The sequence below is a fragment of the Egretta garzetta genome, unplaced genomic scaffold (genome assembly GCF_000687185.1).
Source record: "Egretta garzetta isolate BGI_Z169 unplaced genomic scaffold, ASM68718v1 scaffold182, whole genome shotgun sequence".
Taxonomy (NCBI): domain Eukaryota; kingdom Metazoa; phylum Chordata; class Aves; order Pelecaniformes; family Ardeidae; genus Egretta; species Egretta garzetta.
In genome coordinates this window covers 703,208-720,180 of record NW_009258767.1, presented here as the reverse complement: position 1 = coordinate 720,180, position 16,973 = coordinate 703,208, and the positions used below count along the sequence as shown (strand labels likewise).

The window sequence follows — 16,973 nt, the reverse complement described above, 5'->3', positions numbered from 1 at the left end:
GACGGGGTGCGCGGAGGGGCCAGCACGGTGCAGAAGGCTCCGTGTGGAGGCGAGGGGAAGCGGAAGAGCTTCCCGAGGGCCGGGCCGGGGAGGGCTGCTGGGGGAAGGAGGGTTCTCCCAGGACTTTACCTTTCCTGGAGCCCTCGCTGCTGCCGGTTGGGGGCCCCCCGGGCTCAGCGGCACCGGCAAATGCCGGGAACAGGGCCATCTCTCAGCTTGCCGCCACTACTATCTGCCCGAAGTGCCCTGCGGAGCGGCGGGGGAAGATGGCGCCGCGGCTCGAGGCATCCTGGGAGATGCAGTTCGTCTGCCCGACCGCCCAAAATGGCGGCGGGGCCTGGGGAATGCTGAAGGAATCGCCGCTGTCGCTAAGGGGACCGGAGGAGGGAACTGCTGGGGGAACAGGCGGGGATGGGGTTTCTAGAGCCAACCCTTCCTTCCCCACCACCCTGTCTTCCCTCACGGGCTTCACTGGGAGGGAACATCTCGAGACTGGAATGCTCAGCTGTGTAAAGGAGAATGTTGTAAGAAGCCATGCTGCCTTTCTGTGAAGATCCACTGTATGTTTGAAGGCCCGTATAGCCAGCCAGCCTGTCTCAAACACCTAAGCAAGTGCTTAGGGAAGAAATAACCTCAGTCAGTCCTATATAAGCCTCTTGACCAGGGAGTCACCCATCATGGTAACAGCATCCATGAGCCTGCCCTCCATAAAGGAAGTGGAAAACCAATTTTTAATGCTTTTACACTTGGCACCTTCTTGGGCAGGATGTTCAGGTTTTAATTGTATTGTCTGAAACAGTATTTCCTTTTTGTCTCAAGCCCAGTGCCTGGTTCTTGCATTGTGAGGAAAAATAAGTATCACCATTCACTCCGCAAAATTTTATACATTGTTAAGATACTTCACTTCAGTATTCTCCTTTGTGGACTGAAAAGTCTGCTTTTTTCTTTGTATATTAAAGCCACTACATAATGTTCTCCTTGTCGAATTTCTTTAGTTTTTCTAACTCCTACACTAATACTACTGCATGACCAGAATTTCCCATAGTGATTAAACTATAGGTGTACAATGGGTTTAGGCATTATACAGAATTATAATGACTGATTTGTTTTCTGCTCCTTTCCCAGTACCTTCGGATCGTTCTCTTGGGCTTTTGGCCTCTCCTGAGCTACAATGTCTCTTAAGATCCCATTCCTAAGTGGCAAAAGATAATAGGTAATGATTGTGTATAGATGTTAGGATTGGCTTCCCTGTACACACTGCTTCACACTTACTGAGCTGGTTTTTTCAGTTGTTTTATAATTTATTTCTGAAATACTTCAGCGACCTTTCTCAATCATGTTTCCAGTTGATTGTCTTAATACTTTTGCACCATCTGCAGATTTTGTCAACTCCATGTTCACTGCTGTTTACAGCCTTTTCGTAGATGTTGAAACAGTCAGATCAGACTTCTTCCCTTAGAAAGCTATAAAACTATTTCTTAATCCTTGTTTCCTACCTTTAATTTATTATTAATCTATAAAATGCTATTCATTTTTATCAACAGGAAAGAAGAATGTAAGTACAGAGAGAAGAGGATTCATGGCCACTTATAGCCTGGAAGTCATCAAATGAGTGGGGCCTGATTGCCAACTTGGAACAAATGTGCTTTATGCTCACATACTGATGTGTAGCAATGTATTTGTTCAAGTCTGTTAACATCGATCAAGTTTTGTAGTAAAACATTAGAATGTGGAAAATGCAGTACATAATATATAGCAATATATATCTACCTAGAACTGGTAGAGAAGATAGGGAAAAAAATCTAAAAGAAGCACATTATCAATTTGTGACCAAATTCTGAAGAGACAATCTAAAAAAAATTGTCTCGTCACATGCACTTTTCAGCCCTTTTCCTGAGAAAAGAAAACCTCTAATTATGCTACCTGAACAAGCATTTGTCTTTCTGTCTGCCTGGCATAATTTCCCCAGTTAGTTTTAGAACTTGTGACCAATTTAATCCAAATTTAACAGGAGGTTTACAGGTTATGACATTACTGCAAATTACATGAAAACAGGTGGCAATACAGAGCAGGGTTTTCAGTGGGAGGAAAACTCCAGTGTGCATGCAGTTCACACTGGGAGGCTAACCTACTGGGAAAGTTGAGTCAGAGCTCTGCCGCTCATGGAAATATTTGTTATAATCTTATTTGGATAGTTATTGAAATTTGTAAATGCGTTTATTCTGCATACTTCAGCACCAGGAAAACTACCATCTATCTACAGAAAATTCGTTATTTCCCTGTTCTCTTAGGAACCAGACTCAAAGCCCTTTTGAGATACTAATGCCTTAGATGCAGGATAAACTAAATGAATTTCCTAACAAAAGCATTCAGTTTATTTGCTGAATGTCCTTAGTCCCATTGTCTCTCAGCTGCTCATAGTGATGGTAGCAAACAACTTCTCAACAGAGAGAATAGAGAAAATGTGCTTTTCAGGAGTAAAGCAAATTACCAAGAATCCTATAAAAATCCTAAGTACAGATTTATGCCCTGTGTCCGTGGAAATTAGCCCAAATATTATGGATAAAGAGAAGGATAAATTAGCTAAGTGTGTTATTACTGTTGCCATACATATATTATTGTGACAGAAAAAAAAAAAATCCTCCACATTTAACACTACCACATAAATGCAGGCAATATTTCCCGTTATTGCAAGTGGAAGTTAAACTTGTGTGAACAATGCTTTTAGATTATTGAATCTATTTGTACAAGTAGTTCCTACTTATCATTAGTAGAAATTGGCTATGTAGTAAAATCTTCTATGTTGACAGTTCCTTGACTTACTGAATGAGCAATGCCCACTCTGATGAAATGTAGTTTTCTCTGATGTATTTAGCCCCACATCTAGCAAGTTTTATTTTGCAGCTTTCTGCAAAATGCATTTTAATAAAGTTATATGAATACTTTACTAAGCCTTTACGGGCAAAAAGTGCTATTATGAACAAATTGTTTGCCTCAACTCAGTTGAGCCAAGCTTTTTCTTAGGATTTAGTGAAGAACCTGACCAAAACACCTCTTGATGTCTAGAGTAGAGTTACCTGAAACACTCAGCATTGTTTCTTCAGTTCTATTGTAGTAACAGCAAACCATTGAGCCTTTTACAATGCAGACAAAACCACAGTGGCTGTACACAACAAGAGTTCCTTGTTAATAAGAAGGAACAAACTAACTAACAACTAGAGGTAGTAACAAGTTCCTTACTTAAGAACACGCTGTTCCACTTTTTACGTTGCATCTACCTATTTAACATATTAAAGTCTGGTATAGTTAATTTTTTTTATTAATAATCCATTTTAAGGATTTTTCTTCTTTGGAAAGCCTTAACAGTGAGTAATATACTGAACTGCCTAAGCAGATGTGAATGTGATAGTTTTCAGTAGATTTGGGACTTGAGTTCTTTTGTATATTTTGACAAAAATCAGAACATTATATTTAGGGACAAAAAAACCCCCTCTCATCAGGTTCATAACATTCTCCTTATTACAATAAAATTGTAGGAAATATCTGTGAATCTGACTTCTGTGAAATGAAGCAGTAATTCAGGCCCCCTCACCAGGGCCTGAAAGGCCACAGCAGGCCAGTTCTGTTCTTGGCCTCACACACTCACATTTTGCTCTGTCACGCTCTCCATACCCTAATTTTACAGCCTGTGATATCATGCCTCTCATATCTTTCATATTTTCTGTTGCTTCTCCACATTTTCTACTTCCTCTGTAGTAAATCCTATAGTTAGTTCTTCCTTCCACTCTGATGATCGAAGAGCTCCTGCTAGGAGTTGGTTCATCTATAAGATACCAAGGCACCATCCTCTTTACAGCAGAGGGTTTGTTCTCATATGCAAAAACTTACAGAACTAGCCTTACAGTACTGCACTATAAACAGTGTCATTTCAAGCACACACAGTGGGTACCTTGAATAAAAGCATTAGAAATAAAGGCAACCATTTTGAGTAAGGGCTACATTGCACCCATTTAAAGAAATGAGCATCCCTAAAATATATTGTAAAATTTTATGATACTGTAAGAGAAGAGGTTGCATTAGGGAGGACACGAAATTAATTCTGACCACAGGGGATGGATTAGCAGGATTCCACCTCTGTGGCCCCACCAGCCTTTTCAAACCTCATTGACATACCAAGTGCTGCCAGCAGCATGTGATGGTAAACCTGTATCAGGACAAGAATGCTTATACAGCTTACTCTAATAAGAAAAAGTGTGATTTTAATATGACACATTTAGCATGTTCCTACAGTGAGAGGAACTGGGCAAATATAAAAGGAGGGTGCTATAGCTTTATCTCCCTGCAGTGAGACCTATAGAGCACAATGGGGTTTCCAATAACACAGGTTCCTGTCCTGATGGCGTGCCAAGTTTCCAGCCTTCCTCTACATTTTCCCAGCCCCTTCTCAGGTTTCGTTCACTAAGAAATCCTTTTGTCTATGCCAACGCTACTCAGATGTTTTGAGATCTACTGAGTAATTTTACCAAGGGCTGATTTTTTATTGAGACCCGCTCGGCAGGCAGAAATGCGAGAGCTCCAGTTTCAGCTCTGCCAGGTGCGGCACACTGCTGCCAGGCTGTAACCTCAGCACCGTCCCGTGGCCGGCCTCGCCAGGAGAGCAACATGGAAGAGATGAGCTCCTGCAGGAGCATTGTGTGCTTGGTCCCCGTAGCTATTTTATTTCTTCTTTCTACCCTGCTGTCAGGGTGCTGCATTGGCTGGGGGCTCCCCAGGGGCCAGGAGCTGTGGGAGCCAGGCCAGGAGCTCCACAGCCAGAAGCAGGGCACCAGGGGCAGCCCCAGCCCTGGAATCAGGCACCACCCTGGGGACGAGGCCAGGCTGAGGCTGGGCTGGGGGTGTCACCAGGGCAGGGGCTGATGGCGCCGGGGGGCTGGCATAGGGTCTTGGGCTGTGGGCAGGGTGGGGGAGGCCCTGGGGAAAGCTGGGCAGGGGCAGTCAGACCTGTCAGTGTCCTCAGGGCCATGACACCTTCACCCCACTCCATTCCCCTTCGAAACTGCTGTTTTACTTCCCACCCCTTCACCCTTCCCACCTCTGCTGTTCACTTGAGGAGGGAGAGGACTGGCCTCCCCTCAGTCTGGATGTGACCCGGCAGGCGCCGCTGCCATGCCACCGCTCTCCTCCCTGCCTGCTTTCTTTCCCGGGTAACCAGATCCATGCCATGAGCATCATGCATGACACGGCTGGGACATTTCACAGAGGAAACGATGTAGAGCTCTCCATCATCTCCCGCCTTGCTGTTGTTTGAGAGAGGCAGCTCAAGAAGATGTCTTCTCAGAAGAAATTCCTCTTAAATGTCTAGATATTATTCTTCCAGTCCTCAAAACTGACAGATCAAAACTGAACATAGTCTGGTACAAAAGTACAGCAATTTCACATCTGTCTTTCAAAGGCACTTCTACTGTATCTTTAAAAGGAAATGAGCTGACTTATATTTAGCAATTCCATTTACTAACTTTCTCTTCAGTTTTTAATTATATATTGTATTACATGTACAGTAAGCATTCTAGGTAAGGTTATTGTATAATACTGCTATTAAATTTGATGTCTCACATTTTACCCTCAAAGTATCTATTTTGCAGGTCAGTATTTCTATATTTACTAGAGTCTTTTATACAGAGATTTTGAAAATTATGTTATTGCTTGTTGAAAATATGCAATTCTACTGCCTTCTTCTTCTTACAATATAATAATACCTGAATAAAATGTTAGCAGTTTAAATTATTAATAAAACGGTGATATAAAATTACATGGAAGTGGTGCAAACATTTTTCCTTCAACAGATAAAATTAAATAGAAAATAAACATATATAAGTTGATCTTATTCAGAGATGCATTACTGCTAATATTTTTACAAAGGCTGTCAGGCCATCTTTCTAGTGCTTCAATAAATCTCGCGATTTATTTACTGATCCAAGTTCTATCTGTAAAATCTTCAGTTATGACAAGCTTGCTGGTTTATCAAATGCGTGCTGGGTAGATCAGCTATTACAGGTATGTAATTACACATGGACGTATGTAATAAAGATAACTGGTTCTGTTCAGGTACACATTCTCATCTACAATTCAAAAACCTAAAGGAGATTTTGCACTTGATCAATCAAGCTTCATGGCAGTGCTGGCCTTCAACTCTGAACTAAGGCCATGGTCAGACTGACCCTGTATGCATGTAAGAAATACATATACACTGTTCCATAATACAAAACAGAGACAGCAACTAAATTATGAGAAACCTTTGTTTCAAAGTCATACTCTAGATAGGCCTATTAGGTTTTTAGACATAAACCTCAGACTTGTATTTTAACTTCTGCTGTATGTGCATGTATGTATATGTAACTATAAATTTGTATTTGTATATAGATTACAAAATGTGAGGGTCTTGATATTGCTGCCAGTACATTTACTGAGAATTTTGCTGTGAACAAAACTACATGCAGAAGAGGAAGGAGATATTTTGCAGACATAAGCAGAGTGTACTGTTTGCCGGAAGTGCCCACTAGCATTTTTATACAAGCTTTTTCAGGATGAAGACTAGAGAGTTTTATGAAATTCTGAATGATCAGTACTCCCTATGTATCCAAAACCATGCAATTTTATCCAGTTTCTTTTTGTAGAGAAACACAGGCAAGAAGTTTGATTCCTGAAAAAAAACCCCACCCAACCAACCAAAAAACCCACCCCACCCGTTTTTGGCCTATTTTTGTGTCTTGTACCCTGGAGGGCCACCATCCTGCTTTTTAAAACGACACAGGAATAGATCTTCCTGTAAGAAAAATGCATTGGACTTACTTCTTTTATTCTCAACTCAAAACAAGTAAGTGTTGCATGCCATTCCGACAGAAAACATTTTGAGGTAGCTTTGTGGCTTCATCGTGCAGCCACAGCTGAAGCTTCCAGTTACTGTAATGGGGTGTTTCTTTGGTGCCTTGGGATCATAGGATCAGGTGTTTTAATCTCGGGTAGGGGTAATATCCCTGATGAACCTTTCAAAATGCAGCCTATGAAACACAGTTAGCATGCTTAGATAGCCAGTATTTAAAAAAATAAATAGGCTACACTGTCTAACAGACGGGATTTTCCTTTTCTATTGTAGTTAGCAATTATTCTGCATTTTCCGTGGGCTTCATGATTTCTTATGTAAAATCCATGCTAATTTCTCATTAGACTTTTCCCCCAAATAAAGTTTATCTAGCCACTTATCCCTAATCCCTAACCTTTTGTGAATATAGGTCTAGAAGGGATGGTCTGAGCCACTGAGTCCAGGCTTCTCTGCAGAAAACCTTACCACATAAGTCTGTTCATATATTCCATTTTGAAACTTGTTGGGCTTTTCTACCCACAACTCCTGTTGCAAGACAGGTCCAGAACCTCAATTTTCCAATGCTTAGAAACATCCTGACTTCCTCCTTAATTTCATTCATGCTCTGTTTATATCCATATGTTTCTGGGCCAGCATTTTCCTATGGCTTAAAATAGCTCTTTGCTTTGCCAGGGTGCTAACCTGGATGTAATCTATACACAGACAGTAATCATATGCCACTCAGCCTTTCTTCCATTAAGCAGTTTTTAAATTTTGTAAGATCGGTGGCTCAGTCCACTGAATTCTTTGCACTTTTCTCAGTTCATATTCTGAACTAGAATTGTACACAGTATTCCAGATGCAGTGGTACTCTACAGAATGGCCTACTTCTTCTCTACTGAAAATATTCTACAGCCCTGTGTTTATAATTTAGTTGGCTGAATTGTACTAGTGGCTCATAGTGACCATGATCAATAATTACACTCGGGCATTTCCAATCTATCGCTTCCCCTGGATTAATCCCCCTATTATATTAGAAAATCTTGTTATTAATCCCAAAGGACATGGCCTTGTATTTTGTATTAAATTTAACTTTAGTTCTATTACTCCAGGCTGCTAGGTCACCTGTTTTCTAGGAATGAAATTCCTGATATGGCTCGTTGTCAGCAAGGCCTCTCAGGTTTTACCATCAGCAAGTTTAATTAGCATGCTCTTATTTTTGTGCCATTGCCTTTATTAAATAAGATTGGGCCAAATGCTGGTATAAGGAGCCCCACTTGAAATCCCTCTCTGGGCTCATAGTGCCCTTTCCAGCACAGACCTATCCTTATCCGTCTTCTAGCCACTTCTTTATCTGACTTACATTTCTTGTGCTATTTCCCATTTCAGCTAATAATCTCACAAGTACTACACTGTTGAGTGCTTTATTGAGATAAAAATCAATTGGATCTACCAGGTTTCCATCCATAAAAATTCTGCTGCCATTAAAGTATACTCATGATCTACCTTTCGTAAACTTGGACTGCATTTTATCCCATCTTCCATTTATATCCATAGTGTTCATTATTTTCAAGATCTGTTTTAAAGCTTTGTGTGTTATTGTAGACTAACAGAATAATTGCAAATATATTAAATGTTTATAAAAAGGAAAGCAAAGCTTGCTATATGGCACCACCCCAATATAACAGATGGATTAAAATCTCTACCACAAGCCATAAAACTTCATGCCCTAGTTATTTCATTAGTCAGTAATGCTTCCCCATTTGAGCAAGTTGAGCTCTCCTAGTTTAGCTTCCATGCCATGGTTCTTTTCACTTTGTATATATTCTCTTCCAACAGGAAACTTAGCTTTGACTTTCCTTTCCACATCTTTGTCTCTTCTGAAAGCTGCAAAAATTACTCACTAGGCTGGGGAATGTAGGTAGATTATATATAACCTCAGTGCTTTGGGGCTCCCCCTTCTTTTTGTGCTAGTTGCAATTGCTACCTACGTCGCTAAACAGTCTTTTGCAAGATCTAGCTCTGGGTTAGGTTTGGCAAATCTTCCTTGAGTCCTGTACCTCCAAGTGGCCAAGTCATCACTTTCTTCATTCATTCATTTCCCTTCTCCATTCCGTACAGCTCTTTTCCTTGTTTTTACTCTGACTGCTGAGGTGGTTGCTTATCCCACTTCCATACTTGGAATGTAGATTCCATACAGTTTTTGCATCTCTGAGTTAGATAAATTCCAGATCTGTGTCACGCTTAAGCCTCTGATTTATTTGGTCCATTTGAATACCTCAATTACTATTCTAATCTACCAACATTTGTTCTTACAGTTTTAAAAAAGCCCTCCAAAACATTAATTGTAGAAACAGCTTTGTTTATTCTTCCATTTAGTTTGGAATTTTCAACCAGGTGGGGATGGAGAAGGGACTGGTCTGTATTTACTTTAAACACAACCAGCTCTCTCCCCATCATTATTACCTACCTAAAATTAGTCTAAAATAGCATTGTTTTGTACCCAGTAAAAAAAAAAAAGAGGAAGATTCTGGCATTTTTAGCAGGTGAGACATTTGCTACCTGGAAAGCTTTGAAACATGTAGTTTGATGTATCTGTTTGACATTAACCTAAAATTTCAGTCTTCCCCTGAAACACACCTAAAGAAAAAAAAAAAAAAAAAAAAAAAAGCAAGCTTTGGTTGTCACTTGCACAAATATCTGGGCTGTAATGGTATTAGTAGCTCATGTTTTCCACTGTATATCTGCATTTTTTAATTTCTCTTCAACCTCGTCAGAAATCTCCCTCATCCCCATGTTTCACCAATAACTGAGCTGTGATGCTTGCAGATTTTCCTTTCTCCAATCTCCATTTGTGCTGCAAAGTTCCATTAATTCAGCTGCCATCAAGATCACAAACTTTCCTCCAGTCTTCTAGAAAATTTCAATTTGTAAATAATATCACATAGGTATCCATTATTGGTATTGAAAAGTTTTATTACCAGACAATTTGTATAATGCTTGAATTGTATGCAATGTCACCTCTCTGACAGAATGCTGATTGCTGTCACTAGACAACCGATACAACAGTCATAGAAACTGGTTGATATACACACAGTAAAAAAAATAAATCTACAACATAATGAACTGGAATCCTGCTGTCCTGAACTATTACACTGTTTTTTCAGCACACTGAGGATTATTATGCCTATAAAAACCAACCTAACATACCTAAATTGTGGATGGCATCACTAAGTCACAATAATATATTAACTGGGACTAATCAACTATATATTTATTAAAATGAAATCCTCTATCGTATTAGCAGCCAAAGTCCTTTCATATAAACTGCAATTATTCTACTGAAGTGCTGTTACTTTCGACCTGAAAAGCGGCAATATGCTGTACAACCTTGAGAAGGGGAGAATGCATAGGCAAGTACACTTGGTAAGAGCTATAATAGCATTAGGAAATTTCATTTTTATGTAGAGGAGAACAGACATTAATTTTATTTTTATGGTCCTTCCTCAAAGGTACAACCATGCTTCTTCCATGCACTTCTTTTTTACCTTACCTGTCCCTCAGTGTTTTCCTACACCCACTGAATTGCATAAAAGCAGTTCTTTTAGCGCAGAAGGCTGGAAAAAAACAGCTGTACACACATTAAATGTATTAGGAGGAAAAGTAAGGGTGATGGTAATTCAAACTTAGTTCTCAGTGCAATAAAATAGCCTAAGCCAGAATAATTTGAATGTCCATGTACCTTCATCAGGGTATGAGTGAAAATATAGATATATCTCTATGTCTATAAATTTCATATTTCATAGCTTATTTTATACACATGTACAGGAGAGGAGCAGTTTGAAATTTACACATTTGCAAGAAAACTGAGTATGTCAAAAACCTGCTACTCAGTCCGTACCACAAACATGAATATGCACAACTTCATCAAAATGTTTGCAACTATCTTCTTTCCCACGTAAGTAGGAGGCTGGACTAGGAGACCTTCCAAGCTGACCCCTGCTATGATCCTGTATAAATTCTCCATCCCTCTAGAATTCTCTCACAACCACTATTCCATATCCAGACATGCACAAAACCAGATGACAACCCTTTGACAAATAGCTCGCAGCCTAAATCTCACTCCCATATATACATACTTATTTCCTTTTTGGTACCCACACTCAGGATGATCATCACCACCCATGACCATTTGCTCACAAATGGCCAGCCACATATTGTTCCTTTTCTTTTTCCACTCAGCATTGTACAACAATCGTTTATCTCACTGTCCAGCCCAAATACTCTTTCCTCCCTTAATAAATGTTACTTTCTTTTTTAATTCCCCTTATATTCTTCATCACTTTCTCTCACATCATCAATTTATTTCAAAGCCATTGGGCTTTCATGAACCCTGAGTTCATTTTCACAACTGCAAAAATTATCTGAAATACTTTCTACCCATCCAGCTATAGTAAGTCCTTTTTGGTCAGAGGACTTCTTACCTGTTTTCATGACTTCACTTTTGGCAGCACATGAAATCCACCCTCAGAAATACAAGCTTGGACATATCACTGGGATGGAACCAAGGCATTACCAAGACAAAGGAACAACAACCACCACATCAGTCCAGGCTAGACCTCAATAGCTTGCAAAAGAAGCGTTATGTGCGGTTTGGATGGGTGAGGGAATGTGATAGATATATGATGTGTGAAAGATTATCTTCTCCTTTTTCACTCATATCTGTCAGTCTGTCTGTGATTATACTCTGCAGCCCAAATACTGTGCACATTTCTGCAAAACAGCAAGGTGGGAGGTAGCCATAGTGGCCTTGAGAAATAAGATTGAATTACCTAATCATTCTCGAGGGGTCAAGCAGTGGAAACCAAAGCCCATAGTCAACAAACAAAAGTGTTCCAGAGCTTGTGGTGGGTGACTCCATGAATGAAGAAGCCAGAAGATTGATTTCTATAACCAGTGTTGTTTGCTTTAAAAATGTTTTACGTTACGATTGAAATCACATGGAATACTCTTCCTCAAATTCTTCTAAGTCTGTGTGTCAATACATTGGCAATACATAAGTCAATACATCAAGCATTCTGCTGACCCCTCTCTAAATACCACAGTCTCAGTTACCTTTTTGAGGTAACTGGAGTGGTTTTAGCATTTCTTTTCCCACTGTAGATTAAAACACTATAGATCTTTCCTCTTCTATTTATTGCGCTGGTCTCATTTGTTAACAAATTTAGGATACACAGTGGTATAGTCAACCTAAAGCACTTCTTATTCACTTAGGTGGAAAAGGAGTGAAAACAAAAAGCCCCATTTCTCATTCACAGTTCATATTAACAAACAAAATATAGAAAAGATTCTTCTTCTATAAGATGTAATCCCACACATGGTGTGTCCTGCTGTAGTTTTTCTTCAGCACATAGCTCACAGGCAACACATTCCCTGCAAGAGTCTCTGACATCACTCAAGCCCTTAGCAAACTACTGCTGTAATTATGGTCCAGGTTGATACAGAACATAAGTGTTTCCCCTAGAATATTAATTGTTCATGGAAAACAATACTTAGATAACAAAGCTTAGGCACAGAGTTATGTTGTCCATCAATCTTGCACTGTTGATCTTCCCATTTCCCAAAGAGGCATTTCCAACTTTCAACCACTGCCAGGTTGCAGGTTGGATTCTTTTCCACTGTCCATTGTTAGAGGAATTGGGAATTTGCAGAGGAAAAACAATAATGTTATCTACCAGTCCAAACCACACTACCAATTATCCAGAAGCTGAAGAGTTTCTGAAAGATTAAATATCAGACAAGGTAAGCCAATGTGTCCAGCTCAAAGCAAAAATTAGGCATATCTGATCCGCAGATCTAGTCCAGAGACAGATCTGTATAGGACCACTGCAGATACCTCTGCACATATTTTGTTGCTGAACTGCTGAATACAGAGTCCTTCCATTAGACTAAAAGGAGGGCAGTGGCATTTACTACTCATCTAAACATATCGTAACATCTGCTTCGCCATCTGATAGATTATTGGTGAGGTGTAGGTTCTGGTTGTATTTCTAACAAATGAAGCCACAGTTCCCCTTCCATTGCAATGAACGTGAGGTTCTCTGCACCTCCATTCAAACAGATCAGTTCCTCACATGCACCCGATGGATGTTATTTTCATTGGTTATCTTGCTTCTGACTATAGATTTGGAGAAAAATAGTTCATTTTGCTATTTGAGATCTTGTGAGGGGGCAGGGTAAAATACAAAAGGAAGGAAACATTAACCTTTATCCTACAAAAGGTTAAACACCTCTGGAAACCTATGAGGCTTGATCCCAGAACTTTATAGGACCACGGTTGCTCATGATTTAAAGTACTAGACTGGAAAAATAATTACAAATTCCATTTAGTATTGTCTCCTTTCCTCTTCAAACAAGCTAAAAGCTCTGCTTTATTGAGGGAAAGTATTGGGGAAATTACGCAGTAAAATCTCAGTACCGCAGGTGTATTATTCCTCTTGATCAAAAGCCACCAGAGGAAGAATTGTAAGGAGAATGTAGAAACAGGAATACAGCATTTGCCTAGAGCAACATGAGATCTTGTGAAAAATATTTACAAGACAGAAAAGGGTAAAAGAGTCCGAAAAATGTGAAACTCTACTGAATATTTATAATTTAGTATTATTTGTAAAAAATTTCTTGCACAAGTGGAAGAGTATCATTTAAATATGGAAAACCTCTAAAATGTTTCAGTGACAGTTTATTATTCCATACACTTTACTTTGATAAACAGCCCTAGTCCATTAATTTCTGTCTGCTCTTTTCATTATTATCTGTATTAGATATGAGCTGTTTGCTGTATAATTTAGCCTAGCAATTACATTAGATCGTTCCAAACTGAAATCATATATTAAAAAAAAAAACAGAAAAAAAACAACTAGAAGTAAATAGAAATGCAGCTAACACAGAAATATGTACATGACTATATTTATGCAATTTATTAATGACTAAGAAATTATTATTAGTGTTCATCAGTATATCCAGAACAACTTCATTAATCTTTAAAGAATAGCCAACCATGGTAGACAATCTCGTACTGGAAGCGATAAAACACTGCAGCTGTATTTCCCAGGAATCATAACTATTGATTCCTGATATTTAGGACTGTTCAAAGTCCTAAAATCCAAATAACACTGAAATGGTATTCTACCACCTTTGCTACCAAAAGGGTGCCAGTGAGTTTTAGAATTAGGTACTTTTTTTGAGCTAAACATATTGCCATTTTAATGAAGAAAATACACCATATGCCTAAATCAAAAACTTCTGGCACCTACACACTGAAAGGGGAAGCTGCACTCCACCTCAAACTATGTTATGGCCTTTGGCAGAAGCATGCAGTAGCCTTGCATGTACTGTGGAATCTCTAAACACTGTCAAAGCAGCCTTCATTTAGAAAGAGCTGCATAAAGCAGGCTCTGCTAGGTTCGCACAAGTTCATTTATAGAACACCGTACCTTGGGTTTGTGAGTTGGTATCCCAAATTTGTTAGCAAACAAATCAGTAACGATATACTGGAAAGGAAAAAAACTCACATGTTGACATTATAGAAGTGCTCAAACAGCCATAATCATTAATGGAGGTCCTGTACTAGAGTACCACTACTGAAATATGAACTCTGAAGACTTTAAGATGTAGTCTAGGAAGCATACTATTTTAAAATGCTAAGATCGGGGTTTTTCTTTGGCTGCTAGAAATAATTACTTTTTATTGCTATTCAGTAAATATCTATTCGAGAAGGGTAAATTAATAGGACTAGCAGTTGCAGACAAGCCCAGAGATAAGCACATTCAGATAATCAGCAGAATATATTCAGTGAGTTCAGGAATATAGATAAGTTGGGGAGGGGTGCAAGGAGAGACTAAAGAGGAAAGGGAGGGAGGAAAGCAGTAAGAAAGGCTAGAGTTAGAAAATGAGAGCTGCTGAATGCCATTTGTAAATTAATAGCTGTAGCCAAACAGAGAGTTTCCTGGTAATAAAATTTGTTCTTCTCAAGTCAATTTTTTTTTGAGATTTCTCCAGCGGCAGATTCTGACATCTTTCTTCCCTGTCGAGGAAACAGCTCAACAGCCATCAGTTCCTTTGCTTGTCAAGGGAATTTTTTTTTCTCCTTGGCAAAGTGCCTGCTCTGTATTTATTCTCTTTGTTAGGATTTCTTTTCCTTTTCAATGACGTTTTCTGCACATGAGGATTGTCACCCTCTCAAGGAAAACCATGGTTAGACCTATCATATGCCACTCCTAGAAGTGCCTTCTGAAGCCCAATGACCATCTCTCTCCCCCCATCCTGTACCATTTTTCTTCCCCACAAGTGGGGTGCAGCAAGAGGAGGCAGCAGCAAGGATAAGCAGGGATTTATTTCTCCGCAATTTCTGGCCCTGTGACACCATGCCTATGGGGCAGAGGGACCCCTGCAGCCATTTTATTTGTAGCCTTTTCCTCATTGAAGTTGCTGACAAAGATGACTGGGAAACTCGAGGCTCCATTGTTTTTTATTCCCAACAAGCCATGAAGTGCACAGTGGTACAGGCCTGGGTGAAGCCATCTCATTTGTCACAGAGTACGCTGTGTGGTTTGTCATTTTGCAACCCTGCAGTTTTCTAAGCGGTGGTTCAATACTAAAACAAAGAAAATAACTTTTTCATGTTCTAAAATGAAGTAATTATATTTATTAATGCCATTCCTAAATTATTTTATTTGCAGGGAAGAAAAAGCCTTCTCTCAAATCTCCAGCTTCCTACCAACACTTTTCATTTTTCACTATTTCACCTTCTCAGAGCAAACATGTTTGGTGATCTTGGAAGCATTGTTTTATTTGAGATTACTCCTAATTTACAATGGTACAGCTATTAAAATAGCTGCCCTGTGGCTACTGTTTCACGATAAAAAATGGCAATAGTAGTTGGAAGCCTTCTAATACCCCCTCTGCCCCTTAGCTGTGCCAACACAATTGCTTGTAGGGCTTCTAAAACAAGGCTTATTAAAAGGTTGCCAGCACTAAGTCAAGGAACTGATTGGATTTTAAAAAAAAATAATTACTGATCTTGAAAAGTTGTGCTAGCACAACTGAATGGGTGGCATGCCACAGACAGCAGAGGGAACAAAAAAGGGCAGCGGGAATACCTCAAGCTGATACCGCTGCTTGAACAGCAGTAAAATAACAGCCTATGCAAGATCAAAACGGGGAGCAGACTTGTAACGCCCATTGAGCCACTTCTCAATTATCTATGATTAGATTATCTACATTGCAGATTATCCGTGCCACAAATGTAAAACACCTTGCAACCCGCACAGTTATTAGCTGAGGCTCACCGCTGCACAAATGCCTCTTGCAAGACTGTGCCTGGCCTGGAAACAATACATGCACCTTCATGCAGAGCTAGGGATCATCAATTCTGTCAAACCAAAGTTGCCTCTGAAGAAACAGCTGAGGCTTCTCCTCGCTGTGTTCCCAGAACCAGGAGTGACAGACAGCGTGCTGCAGTCACACCTCACCGCTTCCCCTCAGAAACAGCTCAAACCCAGATGGGCTTCAGGCCAACTACAGCTGACTTCACGCGGAGACAGCTGAAATGATCCCCAGCACTCGGGATTACGGGAGGCCCTTTAGGTCAGGTGAATACGATACACATGCACGCATCCAGTTTGGATATCTGACCCAACAAACTCTCCTATAGGGAACTGAGGAGATAGCATTGAAACTGCAACAGCAAGAAGCCTGGCCAGTTTCTGGAGGAAAGTATGGGAGCAGAATGAAAAGGCCAAAATGTCACAGGTGACACCACCAGTGAGGCATTTACACTGTAAAGTATTACTTGCAAAAGAAAACAGGAAACATTACAATTAGGAGTAGGATGTTGAGAAGCATTTTGTCTCTGGCTCAGCTCCAGCCCAACTGAGCTGGATGATCCAGAGGATCCAGCTGAAGCTATAAGGCAATGATTTCTTCATTGTCTGTTACAGTGCTAACACAAAGTTTACAAGCACAGCAGTTTCCTATAAACTATGATAAAACAATCACCTCTCAGTGTGCAAGTACGTTATAGCACTAGATAGTAGCTTTGCAGCTGATTATTCTG

At 39.9% G+C, this 16,973-nt stretch overlaps 1 protein-coding gene across 4 annotated transcripts in view; it reads right to left on the bottom strand.

Moving 5' to 3' along the window:
• NRDE2 (NRDE-2, necessary for RNA interference, domain containing) overlaps positions 1-285 on the bottom strand; it is a 33,977-nt gene extending 33,692 nt beyond the window's left edge. For 3 of the 4 annotated variants that reach the window (XR_004841271.1, XM_009649343.2, XM_035889046.1), the window contains exon 1: positions 130-284. Coding sequence is in view for 3 of the 4 variants with exons in the window: in XM_009649343.2 (XP_009647638.1) it covers positions 130-208 (79 nt within the window). In the remaining variant the exon portion in view is untranslated. Of the gene's footprint in view, positions 1-129 lie in introns of all 4 variants that reach the window. The other variant, XM_035889045.1, reaches the window with a different exon arrangement.
• Between the last annotated feature and the right edge of the window lie 16,688 nt (positions 286-16,973).